Genomic DNA, 22132 nt, shown 5'->3' with positions numbered 1-22132 from the left:
AAATGAAATAAAGACTAAAAAGACAATGGAAAAGATCAATGAAACTAAGAGCTGGTTCTTTGAAAAGATAAACGAAATGGACAGACCTTTAGCTAGACTCACTAAGAAAAAAGAGAAGGCTCAGATAAACAAAATCAGAAACAAAAGAGGAGAAATCACAAGATACCACAGAAATACAAAGGATTATAAGAGAATATAACGAACAGCTATTTGCTAACAAATTGGACAATCTAGAAGAAATGGATAAATTCTTAGAATCAGACAACCTTTCAAATAAACAAATGGGACTACACCAAACTAAAAAGTTTTGCACAACAAAGGAAATTATCAACAAAATGAAAAGATGACCTACTGAACGGAGGAAGATATCTGCAAGTCATATATCCAATAAAGGGTTAACATCCAAAATATATAAAGAATTCATAAAAATCAACAACAAAAAAACAAACAACCCAACTAAAAAATAGGCAGAGGATCTCAGTAGACATTTTTCCAGAGAATGCATACAGATGGCCAAGAGACACATGAAAAGATGTTCAACATCACTAATCATCAGGGAAATGTAAATCAAAACCACAATGAGGGCTTCCCTGGTGGCGCAGTGGTTGAAGTCTGCCTGCTGATGCAGGGGACACGGGTTCATGCCCCAGTCCGGGAAGATCCCACATGCCGCGGAGTGGCTGGGCCCGTGAGCCATGGCCACTGAGCCTGTGCGTCCAGAGACTGTGCTCTGCAACGGGAGAGGCCACAACAGTGAGAGGCCCGTGTACCGCAAAAAAAAAAAAAAAAAAAAAACCCACAATGAGATATCACCTCACTTCCATCAGAATGGCTATTATACAAAGACAAGAAATAACAAGTGTTGGCGAGGATGTGGAGAAAAGGGAACCCTTGTGCACTGCTGGTGGGAATTTAAATTGGTGAAACCACTATGGAAAACAGTATGGAGATTCCTCAAAAAATTAAGAATACAACTATCATATGATCCAGCTATTCCAATCTGGGTATTTATCTGAAGAAGTCAAAACCACTAATTTGAAAAGATATATGCACCTCTACATTCATTACAGCATTATTTACATCCAAAAATATATAAAGCCAAGATATGAAAACAATCTAAGTGCCCACCGATGGATGAATGGCTAAAGAAGATGTGGTACACACACACACACACACACACACACACACACACACACACACACAGTGGAATACTACTCAGCCATAAAAAAGAAAAAATCTTTCCATCTGCAGCAACATGGATGGACCTTGAGGATATTATGCTAAGTGAAATAAGTCAGATGGGGATAGACAAATACTGCATGATTTCACTCATATATGGAATATTTTTAAAAAGCAAAATAAATGAACAAACAAAGCAAAAATAAAACTAACACATAGATACAGAGAACAGAGTAGTGATTACCAGAGGGGAAGGGAACGGTAAGAGGGTGAAATGGGTGAAGGGGGTCAACTGTGTGGTGATGAATGGAAACTAAACTTTTGGTGGTGAGTATGCTGTCGTATATACAGAAGTTGAATTATAATGTTTCATTATAATTAAATGAAACTTATATAACGTTATAAACCAATGTTACTTCAGTTAAAAAGAAAAAAATGTAATCATTTAATAAACCTATACTGGGTGTCCACTAGTATGAAGTTCTAGAAATAAATACAGTCAAGAGCAAGATAAGAAGTCCCTATTCATGAAGAGTTTACATTCCTGTGTGAAGAGACAGACAACACACAAAGAAAAAGAATTTTAGGTTGTTTTATGTGGAAAGTAAACAGGGTGATAAGTCATGGAATAACTGGTGGGTAAAGGTGAGTTGGGAGAGCTAGTGAAGATAAAAAGAGTGATTAAGAAAAATTTCTTTGAGGAAATGATATTATGGCTGGGATCCAAAAGGAGAAATGGAGCCAGCCATAAAAACGCAAGAAGAGCATTCCAGGGACAGAGAACAGCAAGTAATAAGGTCAGAGGCAGGAAAGAGCTTAGCATGTTCCCAGAAGAAAAAAAGTCCAAAGAGTTATGAAATTATGAGGCTGGAGAATTTGGCATATCATAGGGCTCTTAGTTATGGTGCGTTGTACAGGTTTTCTTCCAAGAGAAACAGAAGACCATTTAAGCGTAGAATGTTCTTATCTATTCAACTTTTAAAAATATTAGTCTGGGTCCTCTGTGGAGAATGGATGGAGGTTACAACAAAGCAAAACAGACAGTTTACTTAGGAGGTTATTGCAGTGGTCAAGGTGAGAAGGATGGAGGCTTGGATGTAGATGGTAGAAGCTGATTGCCAAGAAGCAGACAGATTCTAGATATACTTTGGAAATACAACAACAAACAAGAATTGCTAATGTAATGGATGTGAGGAATGCAGGAAGGGAAGAAAGTAAGGATAACTCCTTAGATTTTGTTTTCAGCAACTAAGTGAATGGGGTGCCATTTACAGATGTGGGAGACTGAGACAGGGACAGATTTGCAGGAGATATCAAGTGTTTTGATTTAGACATAAGTCTGACATGCATATTAAACATCAAAGTGGTTATCAAGTAAGAAGTTGAAAATGAGAGACTGAAGTGCTGGAGAGGGGTATAGGCTGGAGATGGAAATTTGGAAGTCACCAGCTTATAGGTGGCAATTAAAACAAAGTATTGGCTGAGATCATCCACAGAGACACAGAATAAAGTATAGATAAAAAAGAGGACAAAGGACTGAGCTCAGGGACTCTCCAAACATGGTAGAGTTTAAGATGAAGGCAAAAAGCCAGTAAAGAAAGCTGAGAAGTGGCCAATGAGGTAGTTGGAAATCCAGGAGAGTAAAGTACCAAGAAAAGCACAGAGGACCATACACTTGAGTCTCATTATTCCCAGATTCTGTGTTGGCAAATGTGCCTGCTCAATGAAATTTATTTGTAATCCAAAAATCAATTTTTTTTGTTTTCATTATTATTTATGGACATGTGTAGAGTGGCAAAAATTTTGAGTCACCCAACACAGGTACTCCCAGCTCAGGCTGAACAAGGCAACACTCTGCTTTTTTGTTTGTGCCCTCATACTGTAAACAAGTGTCATTTTGTCATCTAGGTAGTGGCAAGTTTTTCTAATTTTTGTGCCTTTTGTTGATGTTTTCACTGTTTAAAACGACTCTCAAGAAGCATGCTGAAGTGCTGTCTAGTGTTCCTAAGTCCAAGGAAGCAGTGATGTGCCCTATGGCACATGAAAATACATGTGTTAGTTAAGCGCCGTTCAGACATGAGTTATAGTGCTGTTGACCGTGAGTTCAATGATAATCGATTGATGAAAATGTTGTGACTGGAGGTTCACAGAAACCAGGAAGCAATGGTTCAGTATTTGCTCATTCAGTGTTCATGATGACTTTAATAGAACATAATTATTACAATAACGATAACTGACTGTTTTCTAATAAGAGGGACTGTTCAAGGACAGCATAGAACACTATAGGTTTAATAGAAATCTTACTGAACTTTTTTTAATGTTGTGGGGAAAATGTTTGCAATATTGTAAGAGAAAACTGGGTTAAAGATCAAATGCAAAGGAGAAAATAAAGACTTGTACACCGAAAACTACAAAATATTGTTGGCAGAAATTAAGGAAGATCTGAATAAATGAATTGGAAGACTCAATGTTGTTAAGATGACAATCTGCCCAAATTAATCTATAGATTCAATTAATCCCTGTCAAAATCCCAGCAGGCTATTTTGCAGAATTTGAAGAGTAATCCCAAAATATGTGTAGAAATATATGTGGAAATGAAATGTCTAAAAAGAAGATTGAAGTTGGGGGACTTTCACTTCCTGATTTTTAAAAATTTATTTATTTATTTAAACTCTAAAACTATAGTACTCAAGGCAGTGTGATACCAGCATAAGGATAGACTGTCAATAAATGCAACAAAAATGAGAGAACAGAAGCTAGCCCTTACATTTATGGGCATGTGATTTTTAGCAAAGGTGCCAAGGCAATTCAATGTAGAAAAAATAGTTTTTTCAAGAAACAGTCTTGGGACAAATGAAAAAAAGAAGTGCAAAGAAGAAGTGAGGCCCTTACCTCACAACAGTCACAAAAATGAACTCAAAATGGATCATAGACCTAAGTGTCTGAGCTAAAATGTTGAAATTTCTAGAAGAAAATGTAGACGAGAATCTTCACGATCCTATGCAAAGAATTCTTAAATCCAAAAGGAAAATCCATAAAATAAACACCTGGTAAACTGTACCTAATCAAAATTTAAAACTTCTCTGTTTCAAAAGAAATCTTTAAGAAACTGAAAAGACTAGCCACACATTAGGAGAAAATATATGCCAATCATATATCTTACAAAGAACTTGTATCTAGAATTTACAAAGAACATTCAGAATTCAACATTAAGACAAACAACACAATAAAATAGGCAAAATATCTGAATATGCGCTTCACCAAAGAAATATGTGAATGCTTAAAAAGTAAATAAAAAAATGCTCATTAGGGAAATGCAAATTAAAGTCACAATACGATACCACGTCATACCTACACAATAGCTATAATAAAAAAGACAATAACAAGTGTTGGTGAAGATGTGGAGAAACTGGAACACTTACACATTGTGGTGGGAAAGTAAAATGATATATCCACTTTGGAAAACAGTTTGGCAGTTTCTTAAAAGGTAAACATAAACTTACCATGTGACCCAGCAATTCTACTCCTAGGTATCTACCCAAGAGAAATAAAAACATATGTCCACACAAAGATTTATATATCAATGTTCATAGATTCATTATTTTTAAATAGCAAAGAAATGGAAACACTCCAGAAATCCATCATCTGGTGAACAGATAAACAAAATATGATATATCCTTGCAATGGATTACTATTAAGCAATAAAAAGGAATAAACTACTGATATACATCATAACATGGATGAACCTCGAAATCATTACACTTAATAAAAGAAGCCAGGTGCAAAACCCTACATGTATGTTTCCAAGCACACGTAATGTCTAAAAAATGCAAAGCTTTAAAGATAGCAGATAAGAAGTTGCTTGGGTCTGGGGTGGAAATGGGGATTGATTGCAAAGGAGGAATCTTATTTTCAGAATAATTGTTTGATAAGTAAGACAAAGGCACAGACAACATTAAAACATTAAAATTACAGAAAACCATAAGTCATTGTATTTGGAAAATAGGTAAAATAAATTTTTTCAGTTCTTGATTATTATAGATATAAGAGGTATTATCTTATCCCCATCAAAGAAGTTATATAAAACAAGGTTTCCCAGAAATGTGTTCATCAAAACATTAGCTCAGCAGGATGTTTAGTTTCCATAGTCAAACAGGTTTGGAAAACTTTGATTAAATTGAGCCTTAAGTATGCTTATCTGTCCTAAGTGTATCCAAGGAGGCTGTCATATACAGTGTTTTCTGAACCATTTTGACTATGGAACCCTCCTTCACCATATACCTCAAATATTTCCAAAACAGTACACTGGTTTGAGAAACAACAGCATAACAAATACAACATTATAAATGTTAAGAATGTTTCCTTATAAGTTTAGTAATCTCTTAATAACCATACATAGATTACATAGACATACCTTATTCTCCCTTTTATTATCTGTTTTTAAGATAGATGCCCCTATTTTTAAAAGTTCCAAACTTTTTTGTAAGAAACTCATACTTAATGATTGTAACATCGGAACCCTGCTTTAATATTGTAAAACTAGAATTCAGTAGAAGGCAGTTCCTGGATCCTAATCAGGAATTTTTAAAAGATGCAACATAAATACACTTTATGTAAAAAGTGCTAAAAAATAGAAACTTTCCCTCAAAGAAAGTTGAGACTACAGCAAAGCACAACTTGAGGCAGCATTATTCACACTGTAGTCCAGAGCAGCACTGTCCAATAGAATGTTCTGTGATGAAGAAAATGTTCCATATTTGTGCTGTACAATATGGCAGCCAGCCATATGTGACTTGAGCACTTGGCAAGTGACTGAGAATGAGAAACTGAATTTTAAATTTTATCTAATTTTAATTAATTGAAGATTAAGTAGTCACATGAGGCTGTGGCTAACAGTGTGGAAGGTCAAGAATTATGGCCCAGAGGGTGTCACTACAATGTGATGGATGTCTCTTGGGGTTGCGTAGGATGGAGGCTTCAGTTTTTGGGGAAAAGATTAAGAGATCACTTAGGTCTGATAAGACTCTGTTAGTTTCAGTGAGACACTACTGAAATCCAGCGAATATACTCAGTAAGTTTGCACAAACTCAACACATGTGACAGAGGAAAGCATATTGCTTAATATACAAGCCTACAAAAACAAAATGTCCCTATAAATTATCTATTTCAGACTTTACAATTTGTAGTCTGAATACAACTTTACTATAATAGTCTGAATAATTAGTCTCCAAAATTAGCCTGAATAAAACTTTACTCTTTTTATTTATTTTTTTATTTTACTATTTGTTGCACACATCTTCCTGGCTTTTAAAGTTTACAGAAGTGGCATTTTTCTGTAAGTTTTGTAAGAAAAAAATTTTAAAAAGGAAAAAGTAGTCATTTAACCTCTAGGTTATGTACCTTCAGTTCTAGGAAACAAAATTTATATAAAAATGCAAATCCCAAAACAACATTTCTATTGATGACAATTTTGTCAAAACTGAAAGCATATGAACTTATATACCTTTCAAGTAGGAGAAAAAATTATAGTTACACAATTATAATTGTGTAATTATATTTTCTATACCAAACAAAAGAAGAGGACATGTTTGCTTTACTCATTTATATGCAATATTAATGATCAGACAAACATTTCAGTTTTCTTCCTTATAAATATTGAATAAAGCAGCATGCAATGAATATGATATTAACATTTCATTTGGACTTACACAATCATATCTTCATTCACCTTCTCTTGAGACTGAGTACAGTTCCGATAATTTGCTGTAAAAAAGTTTTTTAATTATAAAGGAAATTAATAAATTTATAATTGGCCATGATGTCTTTTATACATAGCCCTCCAAACCAAATATGGTCCCTTCTCAAGAAAATGGACTTAATGACTACACACTGGTTAATGATCATCTTATTTTCTATTCTTTAACCTAAAATTTGAAATTGTTCTCTCTGGTCTCAAGAAGCACACATGCAACATGAAAAATTATAAGGAAATATTAACCATGTAGCTCATACATGGAAAGAATTCTTTAGGACATCTCTGATTTCGGGTAACAGGTACGTAAGTAATAGTAATAGAATTTTCCTTTCCTGTCAAAATTATGCATTTAGAATTCAGTTTGAGATACTCCAGGGAGTAATTTAGAAGGTCCAAGAAAAGCAAGAACACAAATGAAAGTTGTAGAGGTAGGAGTCACAAGAAAAATTTAAAAGAAGCTCATCGAAATTTGTTGGGTATAACAAGGATAGCAACATCATAAAATGGTATTTAAATAATCCTTGGTTTACCAGTTTGCCATGTAAACTTTTCTATATATATTCTAGGAAAATCTACTTCATACATTAATTACTATACCAAGGTTGTAATTTTACCAGAAGCACAAAACAGTGGTTGATATCAACTCTCATAATTTTCTTTCTTAAATGGCCATAATAAACATTTGTAATAAATTGCAGACAACATGTTCTTTGTATCTTACATAACCACAGTATCATCACATATGATGATGTCTATGATCTTTATTTATGTGCAAACAACCATTTTTCCTTTATTCCATTTTTGGAATTGTGGCAGGAAGCACTTTTAAAGCAGCTTATTACAAATATCAGAATTGACATAGAAGTATTAAAACTCAGTAGAAAGTTTTAATGAAATTTAACTGACTTAATAAAGAGAATACATATTGTTTCTAAAAGTGGTTCCTACAGTCACACTAAAATGACATAATGTCATTTTGGAGATTATATTAATAGACGTAGAATGTGCGAAAGTTCAGTGCTGGCATAAAAATGGGCCTCTGATCAATATGATAGTTACTATTCATATTTTAAATGGTAGGAGCAAAAAAATCTTCCTCTATTATTCTTTAGGAAACAAATGCTAGAAGGTTGACGACATATGCCTTAATATCTCCACTTCTCTTTAATAATATGTTATACCAGTAATATCCACACATTTATCTAAATCTTTATCAACCTCTTTATGTGTTCATTACATTTGAAAAAACACACAATGAAACTCGAGAAACATGGAGAAGGCTTAAACAAAAACAAAATAAAAATTCAGTAATATCAATCAGGTATGTATTGACTATTCTATCTAAAACTGAAAGCAATTAATTATAGAGCAAACCTAACCAAAGGAGTACTCCTAAACAGACTGCCTATTTGGCAATCAATAAATATCTGCTCAATGAATTGGCAGTTCCATTTGTTTAACAAAGTGGCATCGTTACCTTCTGTCATTAAAATATCAAAAAATTAATAACTGTGTAGACAGGAAGACACATGGAAGATGGAAGCTATGGATTTATTCACTTAAACAAGACTAGGGCATTTGAAAAATTAGGCTTTGGGTGGAAAATAAGAGGGTATGAATTAGTATTTAAAGTCAAATAGGGGGCTTCCCTGGTGGCGCAGTAGTTGAGAGTCCACCTGCCGATGCAGGGGACACGGGTTCATGCCCGGGTCAGGGAAGATCCCACATGCCGTGGAGCTGCTGGACCCGTAAGCCATGGCCGCTGAGCCTGTGCATCCCGAGCCTGTGCTCTGCAGCGGGAGAGGCCACAACAGTGAGACGCTCGCGTATCGCAAAAAAAAAAAAAAAAAAAAAAAAAAAAAGTCAAATAGGGTACAGATGGTCTCCAGCCTGCCAACTCACCTTACAGATTTTGGACTTGCCAGCTTCCATAATTGTGTGAACCAATTTCTTAAAATCTGTCTCTCTCTCCCTCTCTCTCTACATGAACACACACACAGACACACAGACACACACACACACATTGTATTGGTTCTGTTTCTTTGAAGAATTTTGACAAATACAGATTTTGGTTCTTTGGTCCCTGGCAATACAGAAGAAAAAATGACTTAAATATTATATAGATATTGTTTGACAAGAAAATAATCTGTATTATGAGTTTAATGTTTGTTTTATTTAATGCTTTTGAGTCCCTAGCAATATAGAAAAGTAAATATTGTACTCACTTGTGTTGGTTTTGACTAGACATCCACTGATAAGGCTGTCACTCATTTCTCCTAAAATCAGTGACATTACAGGAAGACAGGCCCCATTTACTAGTGATGCTAGTAATCCTAGGATCATGAGTGTGATGTCCAGTCCATCAGCAAAGCGAAACTGAGGAAAACAAATAAAACATGGTAGCATGACAGCTGTTAAAAACAAACACCAAAAACCAACCTACAGTTTTTGCCATCAAGTAAATGTTATTTTACAAATTAAGAGGCCAAATAAATGTATAAGATCATGGATAAGTATTTATATATTAAGTAAAAAAAAGCCCCTGATCTTAAGGATTTACAATGTACTCTGGAGAAACTATTGAAAAATAAGGTAGAAAAATAAGTACAAATTGTAGATCTGTGACACAAGTCAGGTCAGTTGTGCATATAAATCAGAAACTTCCTTCCATTTGGTTGATTCTGAAATAAATTATGATATTTGAAAAGTCTGTAATGACAATATCTTGGCTTAATGAAATATCTTGCCTTATGAAAGTTGATCTTCAAATTTTCAGTGCCCTAGGTGTATCAACGTAACATCAATGACACAACTAAGTGCAGAGAACAGTAACTATCTAGTAAAAATTAGTTCACCAAATGTAATGAATCATATTTTTCATCCTTATTTTAAATTCCTCAAATTTTTTGTATCCAGGACAACATCTATCCTGTAAGTAAGGGTCTATGATAATTTTAAGGTTGTTTGGAATGAGAAAGGAATGCCTGAAAGTCAAATAGTAAATGCTTTGTATTCTATGCTATAATGGGTCCCTACAGCACTATTCCAAAACCAAAACATGAACAAAACTTGAAAAAGTGGATTACTTATCTTACTGAGAGAGGTCAAGATAAAACATATAAGGTATTGAAATAAAATTAGATTTGAATAGCAGCAAAAGGAACTTAGTACATATTTTATGAATGGATATTGAGAAAATTTCATGTTTTTCCATTCACTCATGCAATAGCTAATAAATATTTATGGAGTAACTGCCATAGCATTGTACTCAGTACTACAGACCATAAAAAGGTATCTGCTCCTCCACCTTTCCCTAGAATAGTGTGTTATCTCCTTGGTAAAGCTTGTCATGCTCTGCTACTTTCCGTTTTTAAATTTTTGACTTTTGAAAAAACAGGCACTGCTGCCTATGTATTTCTAATGACAATGACAACCAGACTGACATAGAGATTAGGGTCGGTGGAGGTGATGTTTTAGGAACACGTCTGAAAATGTTCCTTGAACATAGTCCCAAAGAATTGTGCTGCCACACTTTTTGATGCATAGGATTTATAAAATATTTATGTAATTTTTTTAAAAGGATTTATAACATTTTAAAAATAATAAAGGCAACTCATTTCAATGTATTATCATTGGAAAGTACTGAAATGTAAACATACAATAGCAAGAGTCACTCATAATTCCCCACTACTGAGAAATAACCTCTGATAACATTTATGCAGCACACACACACACACACTTGCCTGCACACACATACACACATATACATGCTTTTTTGGGCAAAATTGGATCATTGTATGGATATTGTTATTTTTATTATCTCTTATTGTGGAACTTATGGGTTATTTATATATATTGATATTTTTCCTATTGGAAATAATAGTTTAATGAATTCTTTTCTTAAAATTCCCCTTTTCCCCAAATAGATGTAAATTATCAAACAAAAACAATCATTCTATGCACTCCTGACAATTCTCTAAAATTTTCTGATACATAGACATATTTTCTAACTAATTTCACTTACTTTCTCAATAGGTCCAACAACTTGCTGTCTTACTTTGGGCAGTTCTTGCAGTTTTCTGGAAAACAAATGTTTACAATGGAAAGATTACCATGTGAATATAATCTGCAAAATTTTCTAATTAAAATTGTGTTGAAGTGTCAAATTTCACTCATTGGTAACCAGTTTATATCAACACTGACATTTTAAAAGCAAACTTAATGATAGACAGTACAAAGATTTTTAGTATAATCACTGGGAAAGTTTAAGTCATCACTGGTTGTCTCTACATTATTTAGGTAACAACTGAAGACACACATCTGGAGTAGAATTTTTTTTTTATTGTGATAAAAGACACATAACATAGAACTTACCATCTTAATTATTTTTAAGTGTGTAGTTCAGTGGTATTAAGTACAATCGCACCGTTGTGCTACCTTCACCATCACCCACCCATAGAACTCTCATCTTGCCAAACTGAAACTCTATACCCATTAAATAACTCCTCCCCCGTAGCCATTGGCAATCACCATTGTACTTTCTGTCTCTAGGAATCTGACTTCTATAGGTACTTCATTTTAGTGGAATCATACAGTATTTTGTTTTTTTTCTGAAGGGCTTATCTCGCTTAGCATAATGTCTTCAAGTTTTATCCATGTTGTAGCACATGTCAGAATTTTCCTCCTTTTTAAGGCTGAATACTATTCCATTGTGTGTGTGTATATATATATCCCACACTTTGTTCATTCATTCACCAGCAATGAACACTTAGGTTTCTTCTACTTTTTGGCTATTGTGAATAACGCTGCTATGAATATGGGTATACAAATATCTCTCTAAGTCCTTGTTTTCAATTCTTTTGTATCCAAGAGTAGAAAAGCTGGATCATGTGGTAATTCTATTTTTAATTTCTTGAGGAATCACCATACTGTTTTCCATAGTAGGTGCATCATTTTACATTCCCACCAACCCTGCACAAGTGTTCCAATTTCTCTGTATCCTCAACAACACTTCATATTTTCTGTTTCATTTTATTACTATTTTTGTAATAGTAGCCTTCCTAATGGGTATGAGGTGGTAGATTAGAATTTTCAAACCCTTTGTAACAAATTACTCAAGAGCAACTGAGAGGTTTAAATGAAAGAAGTTCTATTAAACACACATTAAACAAATGTACTGAGAATTTTGTCCCCCATTGAAAATTTCATTTCTTAGCTCACATTTCAAGGAGTTCCAAATGAAGAATGTAAATTTTTGTCCATTGATTTCAGAGAAACCTGTAATCTGTCAATTACACACACACACACACACACACACACACACACACAGACACACATACATATAAGATTATGAAACTTTAAAAGAAGGGTGGAGGGGATCAGATTAAATTTTCCAAGAGAGACGTCACAGAAGGATGAACTTCCAAGTCTTTTCTTCAGCTTTATAACATATTGTTCTGGTGGCTTTGATAAATGACAAGTCACTTAATTTTATTGCATCTGAAGTTAATAATTTACTTATGTATTGGGCCAGCTTTCTCTGAGATGATTCATAGATGACAAAAAAATATTCCTTCAAGATTATAAAGGCTACAACCCCTTCTCCCTACCCAGATGTGGATTTTAAAGCTTAAGACCTAGTAAGTTATCTTGTTTTGATAAATTTTGTTTCAGGAATATTAAATAACTAGTGATCTAGAGGGGTTCACTACCGTTTTACAGTTTATACATCAAAACGTAACACAATTATTATGGTAAAAGTGGAAATTAAAGATTTTAAATCATTTCCATTTTAAATCTCTAAATTAATGAATTATAGGTGTAGGAAATTTTATAACACACATACGAACACACACATAGACACCTATTTACTGAAAAAATAATCAGAATCCAATATTTTGTTATGTACCACATGGAATGAAGGATTCATGGAGAATTAAAATATAAATATTCAAGTATTTTCTCTCCATATGCTGGTAAACTATAAGAAATTCAGAAGAATAAATATCTGAAGTAAATACTAAATCAGTAAATCCTGCAGGTATTACACTTCCTAAATTTACTATTAAACCACTTATAACACTGATTATGTTGAAGTCCAGCAAAATGCAAACAGCCCTGCTATTTTTGGAAAAAAACTATAAACATTTTTGCTACAGCTGAGAAAAGGGTAAGGTGTATTTGAAGTTGCAGAACAGTTTTTGTAGAATTTAGGCAAAGCTTACCTATTTCTCTGATAATTTTCTTGCATTTCTTCAACTCTTTCAGAATTTGCCATCTTATTTACAATGTAACTCTTCTGAAATAAAATATTAACAAGTATATCATGATGATGTGAATTTTTATCACTTAGTCGATATAAAGCATTCTTTACATCCCTAACAGCTTCTAAAAAAGCATGCTTCTGAATTTCACCCTGCCCCCACCACCCCCCACTCCAAATAAAGTTTCTGGTTACCTAACTCACCAACTCAGAGTTTTTTATGAATTTATAACTTCTTTGCTTAACTCTGGGCTTAGATTTGGAGCTAATAAAATTCTAGAAATGGAATAAAAGGAGGAAATCCAGACTCCATGAACAATGCATGTTTTCCCAGAACGTTAGATTTTATTCCACTCTGACCCTGATTTTATTGTTACTGATGAATATCTTTAAATTAACTATTGCTTAGTTTTCTCTGTAAAAAAAACTGATGCAGTAGTTTCTGTTAGCCAGCAGCTTGAAGGACTAAGGTTTTTAGTTCACCAAATGTAAGGCAGTTAGAGCTTCTATCATATATGAATTAACCGCTCTTAAAAATTAGAATAGTAAAAAACCTCATTATTAAAATTATATTAAACATAATGTATTATTCCTTTAGATGATACTTTAGGATCTTAGCTTGCCTTAAGTTGCAATTATCAATATAAACTATCATTTCATTGCAAATATGCAGAGATGTTTTTGCCTCAATCTGATTTGTTAGACCATGTAACATATTACCTATATTAGGATGATTATAACAAATACAAATTTAAACTCTAGAGTGAAATTAGTAATTAATTAAATACTTCCTAAGCCTCTGTAAAAACCTGTAAAATACACTTTCAAATAGTATGTTTCTCCATGAAGAAATGATCACAATGAGTCAGAAATGGTTTTAGCACTTGAGAAGGAAGACATGATACATATACATTGGCATATGCTTCCTGTTTTGGAAACCAATGGTCATAACTTCATACAAGAAATCTTCATAATTGCTGTACTGATGTTATACCATCTCCAGTTATTTAACATATATGTAAGTAATTAAACTCTATCAATCATTACACTTTATAGAAATTAACAGTTATATAATAAAACTCATAAATTCATAAAAAGGAACCAAAACAATTTAGGCCTACCTTGGTAAGTGCATGATCTCTTCATTTACACCAAAATTATGTGTAATTTCCCCCCTCAACAAATAACTAACTGCTCTTTCAGAACCGTGTTTTGCTAAGCTTATTTTCTGATCACGCCTTAATATCTGATTACAACAATGGTGAATTTCCAGGTAAAGCACACTGTGTTCTTGTCATACTGTACTTGGGTAACAAAGTGAGCAAAGAAAATTCATTGAGCCAAATAAACACTTTTTTTTAAAATTAAACATTTTTTTTTAGTTCGCTACAATTTAGATTTATTTATTTTTAGTTCTCAGATGGCTTTTCTTTTTAAAAATTTTTTTATCGTTATTTTTTATATCTTTATTGGAGTATAATTGCTCTACAATGTTGTTAGTTTCTGTTGTACAACAAAGTGAATAAGCTATAAGTATACATATATCCCCATATCCCCTCCCTCTTGAGCCTCCCTCCCATCCTCCCTATCCCACCCTTTTAGGTCGTCACAAAGCATCTAGCTGATCTCTCTGTGCTATGCAGCAGCTGCCCACTAGCCAACCATTTTACATTTGGTAGTGTATATATGTCAATGCTACTCTCTCACGTTGTCCCAGCTTCTCCTTCCCCTTGTCCTCAAGCCCGTTCTCTACGTCTGCGTCTTTTTCCCTGCCCTGCCACTAGGTTCATCAGTACTGTTTTTTTAAGATCTTTTGACCTACCTCCTAGAGTAATGGAAATAAAATAAAAAATAAACAAATGGGACCTAATGAAACTTAAAAGCTTTTGCACAGCAGAGGAAACCATAAACAAGACCAAAAGACAACCCTCAGAATGGGAGAAAATATTTGCAAATGAAGCAACTGACAAAGGATTAATCTGCAAAATATACAAGCAGCTCACACAGCTCAATATCAAAAAAACAAATAACCCAATCCAAAAATGGGCGGAAGACCTAAATAGACATTTCTCCAAAGAAGACATACAGATTGCCAACAAACACATGAAAAGATGCTCAACATCAATAATCATTAGAGAAATGCAAATCAAAACCACAATGAGATATCACCTCACATGGGTCAGAATGGCCATCATTAAAAAATCTATAAACAATAAATGTTGGAGAGGGTGTGGAGAAAAGGGAACCCTCCTGCACTGTTGGTGGGAATGTAAATTGATATAGCCACCTTGGAGAACAATATGGAGGTTCCTTAAAAAACTAAAAATACAGCTACCATATGACCCAGCACTCCCAATACTGGGCATATAGCCTGAGAAAACCATAGTTCAAAAAGATTCATGTACCACTATGTTCATTGCAGCACTATTTACAATTGCCAGGACATGGAAGTGACCTAAGTGTCCATCGAGAGATGAATGGATAAAGAAGATGTGGCACATATATACAATGGAATATTACTCAGCCATAAAAAGGAATGAAATTGAGATATTTGTAGTGAGGTGGATGGACTTAGAATCTGTCATACAGAGTGAAGTAAGTCAGAAAGAGAAAAACAAATACCATGTGCTAATGCACATATATGAAATCTAAAAAAACACTCTTTTTAAAGATGGGTAGTGTCTATATACCCAGTTTTCTATTGTTTAGTCCCATAATATTTTTTAGTTAGCTGAGTTAGTAATTATAATAAGTAAAATAAATCTTTTCGATGTCAATGGCACATTTGCACAACAAATATTCATTGACTAATCCTATATGAAAAGCATTCATTTAATTATCTCACTGTCGTTACCTGTAAATAATCACCTCCTTCTCTGATTTCCTTCTGAACTTTGCTCAAAGCTGTATTATGTTCATTGAAGCATTCTGACTTGTATTACAATTCATAGTTACCCTATTAGATTATATTTATTTACCTATTCCTTCATGAATTCATTGAAACAAATTTTGAGCTTATATGATGTGGCTGCTAGTTTATAAAAATAAAAAGATATTTTCTCATCTCCTAAGGAACTCACACACAGTTTTTCTCTGTACTGCAGCCTCACTACTCAGTGTGGTCCCAAGACCAGCAGAATCAGCAACACCTGGGACCTTGTATAATTAATTAATTAATTAATTAATTTATTTATTTTGCGGTATGCGGGCCTCTCACTGCTGTGGCTTCTCCCGTTGCGGAGCACAGGCTCCAGACGTGCAGGCCCAGCGGCCATGGCTCACGGGCCCAGCCGCTCCGCAGCATGTGGGATTCTCCCGGACCGGGGCACGAACCCGCGTCCCCTGCATCAGCAGGCGGACCCCCAACCACTGTGCCACCAGGGAAGCCCCCTTGTATAATTTAAATTAAAAAGAAAATTGTGGTAAATCCTGTTCCATTGATTTAAATATCTGTTTTTATGCCACTACCATAATGTTTTGATGGCTGTAGCTTTGTAGTATAGTCTGAAGTCAGGGAGCATGATTCCTCTGGCTCCACTCTTCTTTCTCAAGATTATTTTGGCTCTTCAAGGTCTTTTGTGTTTCCATAGAAATTAAAAGAACTTTTTTTCTGATACTGTGAAAAATGCCATTGGTAATTTGATAGGGGTTGCATTGCATCTGTAGATTGCTTTCGGCAGTATGGTCATTTTAACAATATTGATTCTTCTAATCCAAGAATACGGAATATCCTTCCATCTGTTTGTGTCATCTTTGATTTCTTTCATCAGCATCTATAGTTTTCAGGTCTTTTGCTTCCTTAGGTAGGTTTATTCCTAGGTTTTTTTTTTTTTAATGTGGTGGCAAATTGGATTGTTTTCTTAATTTCTTTCTTTTTTTAAATTGAAGTATAGTTGATTTACAATGCTGTGTTAGTTTCAGATGTACAGCAAAGTGACTCAGTTACACATATGTATATATTAGACTCTTTTCCCTTGTAGGTTATTACAGAATATTGAGTAGAGTTCCCTGTGTTATACAGTAGGTCCTTGTTGGTTAACTATTTTATATATAGTAGTGTGTTTATGTTAATCCCCAACTCCTAATTTATCCCTCCCCCACCCTTTCCCTTTGGTAACCATAAGTTTGTTTTCTGTCTGTGGGTCTATTTCTGTTTTGTATATAAGTTCATTTGTATCATTTATTTTAAGATTCCACATATTAATTATATATTTCTCTGTCTGACTTACTTCACTTACTATGATAACCCCTGGGTCCATCCATGTTGCTGCAAATTGCATTATTTCATTCTTTTTTTTATGGCTGAGTAATATTCCAGTGTATAAGATGTGATATAGTTAATTTTTCTTTCTGATCTTTTGTTGTTTGTGTATAAAAATGCAACAGATTTCTGTGTATTAATTTTATATCCTGAAACTTTACCAAATTCGTTGATGACTGTAGTATCAATAGTTTTCTGGTAGTATTTTAGGATTTTCTATGTATGGTGTCATATCATCTGTGAACAGGGACAGTTTTACTTCTTTTCCAATTTTTGATTCCTTTTATTTCTTTTTCTTCTCTGATTGCTGTGGCTAGGACTTCCAAATGTATGTTGAATAAAAGTGGCCAGAATGGGCATGCTTATAGAAAGCCCAGAAATAAACCCACACACTTATGGTCAATTAATCTATGACAAAGGAGGCAAGAATATACAATGGAGAAAAGACAGCATGTTCAATAAGTGGTGCTGGGAAAACTGGCAGCTACATGTAAAGGAATGAAATTAGAACATTCTCTAACACCACATACAAAAATAAACTCAAAATGGATTGAAGACCTAAATGTTAAGACCAGATACTCTAACACTCCTAGAGGAAAACATAGGCAGAACACTCTTTGACATAAATTTCAGCAATATTTTTTTTGGATCCCTCTCCTAAAATAATGGAAATAAAAACAAAAATAAACAAATGAGACCAAATTAAATGGAAAAGCTTTTGCACAGCAAAGGAAACCATAAACAAAACAGACAACCTGTGGTCTGGGAGAAAATATTTGCAAACAATGCTACTGGCAACGGATTAATTTCCAAAATATACAAACATACAGTTCATACAGCTTAATATAAAAAAACAAACAACCCAATCAAAAAATGGGCAGGAGACATAAAAAGACATTTCTCCAAAGAAGACATACAGATGGCCAATATGCACACAAAAAGATGCTCAATATTGCTAATTATTAGAGAAATGCAAATGAACACTACAATGAGGCATCACCTCACACCAGTCAGAATAGCCATCATTAAAAAGTCTACAAATAATAAATGCTGGAGAGGTTATGGAGAAAAAGAAACCCTCCTTCACTGTTGGTGGAAATATAAATTGGTACAGCCACTATGGAAGACAGTATGGTGGTTTCTTAAAAAACTAAAAATAGAGCTACCATATGGTCCAGCAATCCCTTGCCTGGGCATGTATCCAGAGAAAACCATAATTCAAAAAAATACATGCACTCCAATGTTCATTGAAGCACTATTTACAATAGCCAGGACATGGAAGCAACCTAAACGTCCATCGACAGAGCAATGGATAAAGAAGATGTGGTAGATATATACAATCGAATATTACTCAGCCATAAAAAGCCGAAATTGGGTCATTTGTAGAGACGTGGATGGACCTAGAGACTGTCATTACAGAGTGAAGTAAGTCAGAAAGAGAAAAGCAAATATCATATATTAATGCATATATGTGGAATCTTGAAAAATGGTATAGATGATCTTATTTGCAAAGCAGAAGTACAGATACAGGCGGAGAGAACAAATATATGGATATCAAGGGGGAAAGGGGGGGTGCAAGGAATTGGGAGATTGGGATTGACATATATACACTATTGATACTATGTATAAAATAGGTAACTAATGAGAACCTACTGTATAACACAGGGAACTGTACTCGATGCTCTGTAGTGACCTAAATGGGAAGGAAATCCAAAAAAGAGGGGATACATGTATACGTATAGCTGATTCACTTTGCTGCAGTAGAAACTAACACAACATTGTAAAGCAACTATACTCCAATAAAATTAAAAAAAAAAAAGTTCCAATTATTTACATATCCTCTAATATTTATACTTTGTCTTACTGCATTTGCTCAAATGCTGTTATCTTCTTCCCTCCACATGTCTACCTAGATTGCAGAGTTGAGAATTATATATAAGAGCTCCAAAGTTATATATATCTGATGTGATGGTTTATTTTATGTGTCAGTTTGGCTAGGCAATGACACCCAGTTTTTTGATTAAACACCAATCTAAAGGGTGTTGTGAAGGTATTTTTTTAGTTGTGATTGACATTTAAGTTGGTAGATTTTGAGTATAGCAGATTACCCTTCATAACGTGGGTGGGCATCATCTAATCTGTTAAAGCCCTAAGAGAGAAGACTGAGGTCCTCTAAAAAGGAAATAATTCTACTTCAAGGACTGTCTTCAGACTCAAAACTTCAACTTCTTGCTAGAATTTCTAGCCTCCTAGCTTGCCCTGAGGATTTTGGGCTTGCCAGCCACCACATTCATGTGAGCCAATTTTTAAAAATCAGTGCTCCCCATTTCCAATCCCTGTCTCTCTAGATAGACATATACAGATAGATATAGATATAGACAAAAATACGTTTTTCTGGAGAATCCTGACTATCACACCCAGCAAGACAGAAGTTATGTGATGAATAGTACATAGAGTGACTATTCCAGCATCTACAAAGAATGTTATGACCTAAATGGCTTTACCACAGATGAGAAGGGCCCTGAGGTTAGTCTTTGGAGGGTGGTTAAGATGTCAATAAATGGAGATTTGTGGAGGAGGAACAAGAACATAATTTCAGGAATGCAAAGGTGAATTATTTCACAAGAGGCATGAGATCGGTCTGGTTAGAATGAACAGTTCATGCCAAAATCAAGAAAGAGATAAGGTAGATAAGATTGTAGAAGGCACTGCCCAATTTTTCAGGCAATTATTATAATTTTCTGAGAATGAGAGTGACAGGGCCATTGATATTTGATATATTTAATCTGATGTCAAGGGTTGACTGTAAGGACTTGGGAAAAGACAAGATTTAGGCAGACCCATTATGGTCTAGTTTGATAGCAGTAAGAAAGTCATATTTGAGAGATATTTTTAAGGAAAGGTTGACAAGATACAGATTCAGAGGACAAGAAAGAAGGAATCAAAAATAAAAGTTCAATGACTAAACTTCAGAGACTGGGAATAAAAGAGTAGGAAAAATGGAAATGGGGAAGTGAGGAGAGGAAGCTGGTTTGGGGGAAAAAGTGACATTCTGTTTAAAAATGAAAGTTTGGGTTTATATCAGAGTGTCCAAGTGAACAAATCTGCCATACAGATGGAAATGTGGCACTGATAATTAGGAAAATTGCCAAGCTAGATATATACTTGTAATAGTCATCTGCAGAGAAGGAATAATTAAAATTTTGAGAATAAACTTGCTTTAATACTCTGACAATGTTATATAAAAGCACAGGTGAAGTGGTGTAGTAGAGATGTCGAGTTTTGCTTCTAGGGCAGTGCTGTCCAATAAAGGTTTCTGCAAAAATGGAGATATTCTCTACATTGTCCAGGATGGTACTCACTAGGCATGTGTAGCTATTGAGCACTTGTAATGTGGCTGTTAAGGGAACTGAATTTCTAGTTTTATATAATTTAATTAATTTAAATTAAAAAGCCACAAATGGCTAGTCACTATCATGTTGGAAAGCACATTGCTAGAGTCAAACTACCTAAAGTCAAATTCTGGATTCCCCACACATATAACTTTGGGCAAGCTATTTAATTCTTACTACAGCACTAAGCACAATGTCTACAACTCAATAATATCTCTCTTCCTTTTTGAATTATGTCACTACTTGCTTAATTTTGTCAGTTTAGGACAAACAAGCCATATCAATTACCACAAGATGTCAGTGTAACATCATGATTTAAAAAAAAAAGGTGGAGGCAGAGTTAGATATCAAAATGGTGAAGTAGGAGCTTTCTACCATCTTCCATCCAAAAAACACTGATTTAGACAATCACTCACAGACAAGAGTGCCTTTGGAGATGTCTGGGGGTAGTCCAGCGGAAAAGTTCCTTTCACTGTTGGAGCAAAAATCTGAGATTGAATGGATTGAAGGGGGTAAGAGGAATAGTTTAACTTTCTCAGCTATGCAGGAGGCCATTAAAGATACCAATTCCTTTCTTGCCCCATCTAAAACACTGAGGTGTGCTGCATGACTAAGGGACAGGGAGTAGCTGGGATAATAGCAGTCAGAGCTCAGAATGGAACATATCGAAGGGATGCAGATACTACTAGCCATATGGCAGACTCCATCAAGAAGCCAGCTCTTAGGCTGCTTCAGATACCTTGCCTACAGATCTCCCCAATTGGCCCGTGGTTACCCCCAACATTCTGCATGTTTCACCCACACTCTACTACCTCCCAACCCTGTGGCTGGCTCCCCATGTACACGCCTGAGGATGGTGGAAGCAAGGCTTTGCAAATAGCTCGGGAGCATGTATGCACATGTGTAGAAAGCTGACCCAAGTTTACAGGACTGGGAAAAAGCACACAAAACTGAGAAGTGCCCTAGGAAAATAAAGAAAATGAGAAGCTGTCAGAACCTGGTCTGGCTTTGCAGGATCAAGAGAAGGCATACAGTCTTAAGAATTTCCCTCCCAGAGGGAGTAAGAAGTGTGGAGTAGACATACCCACAGAAAAGCTCTAAGAAAACCTCAGAATCCCTAACAGGGCTGATGGAGTACATTTCTCTCCTGAAGTCAGTCAGTAAAGACTAGAAGAGGTGGCTGCTTCTTCAAATGCAAAGACAGCAATGTAAGACTTCAAGAAATATAAAAAATCAAGGAAACTGGACACTACCAAAGGCTAATTACCAAGGCTAATTTTCCA

The 22132-nt window shown here is 34.7% G+C and overlaps 1 protein-coding gene across 1 annotated transcript in view; it reads right to left on the bottom strand.

The window, feature by feature from the left end:
- Positions 1-13211, bottom strand: part of ABCB5 (ATP binding cassette subfamily B member 5) — a 113410-nt gene extending 100199 nt beyond the window's left edge. Inside the window, 4 exon segments of the mRNA XM_004263450.1 lie at positions 6888-6942; positions 9160-9310; positions 10959-11013; positions 13159-13211. Of these exon segments, the coding sequence (XP_004263498.1) occupies positions 6888-6942; positions 9160-9310; positions 10959-11013; positions 13159-13211 (314 nt within the window).
- Positions 13212-22132: the final 8921 nt, after the last annotated feature.

The sequence above is a fragment of the Orcinus orca genome, chromosome 9 (genome assembly GCF_937001465.1).
Source record: "Orcinus orca chromosome 9, mOrcOrc1.1, whole genome shotgun sequence".
Taxonomy (NCBI): domain Eukaryota; kingdom Metazoa; phylum Chordata; class Mammalia; order Artiodactyla; family Delphinidae; genus Orcinus; species Orcinus orca.
This window is presented reverse-complemented; position numbering and strand designations above follow the sequence as displayed.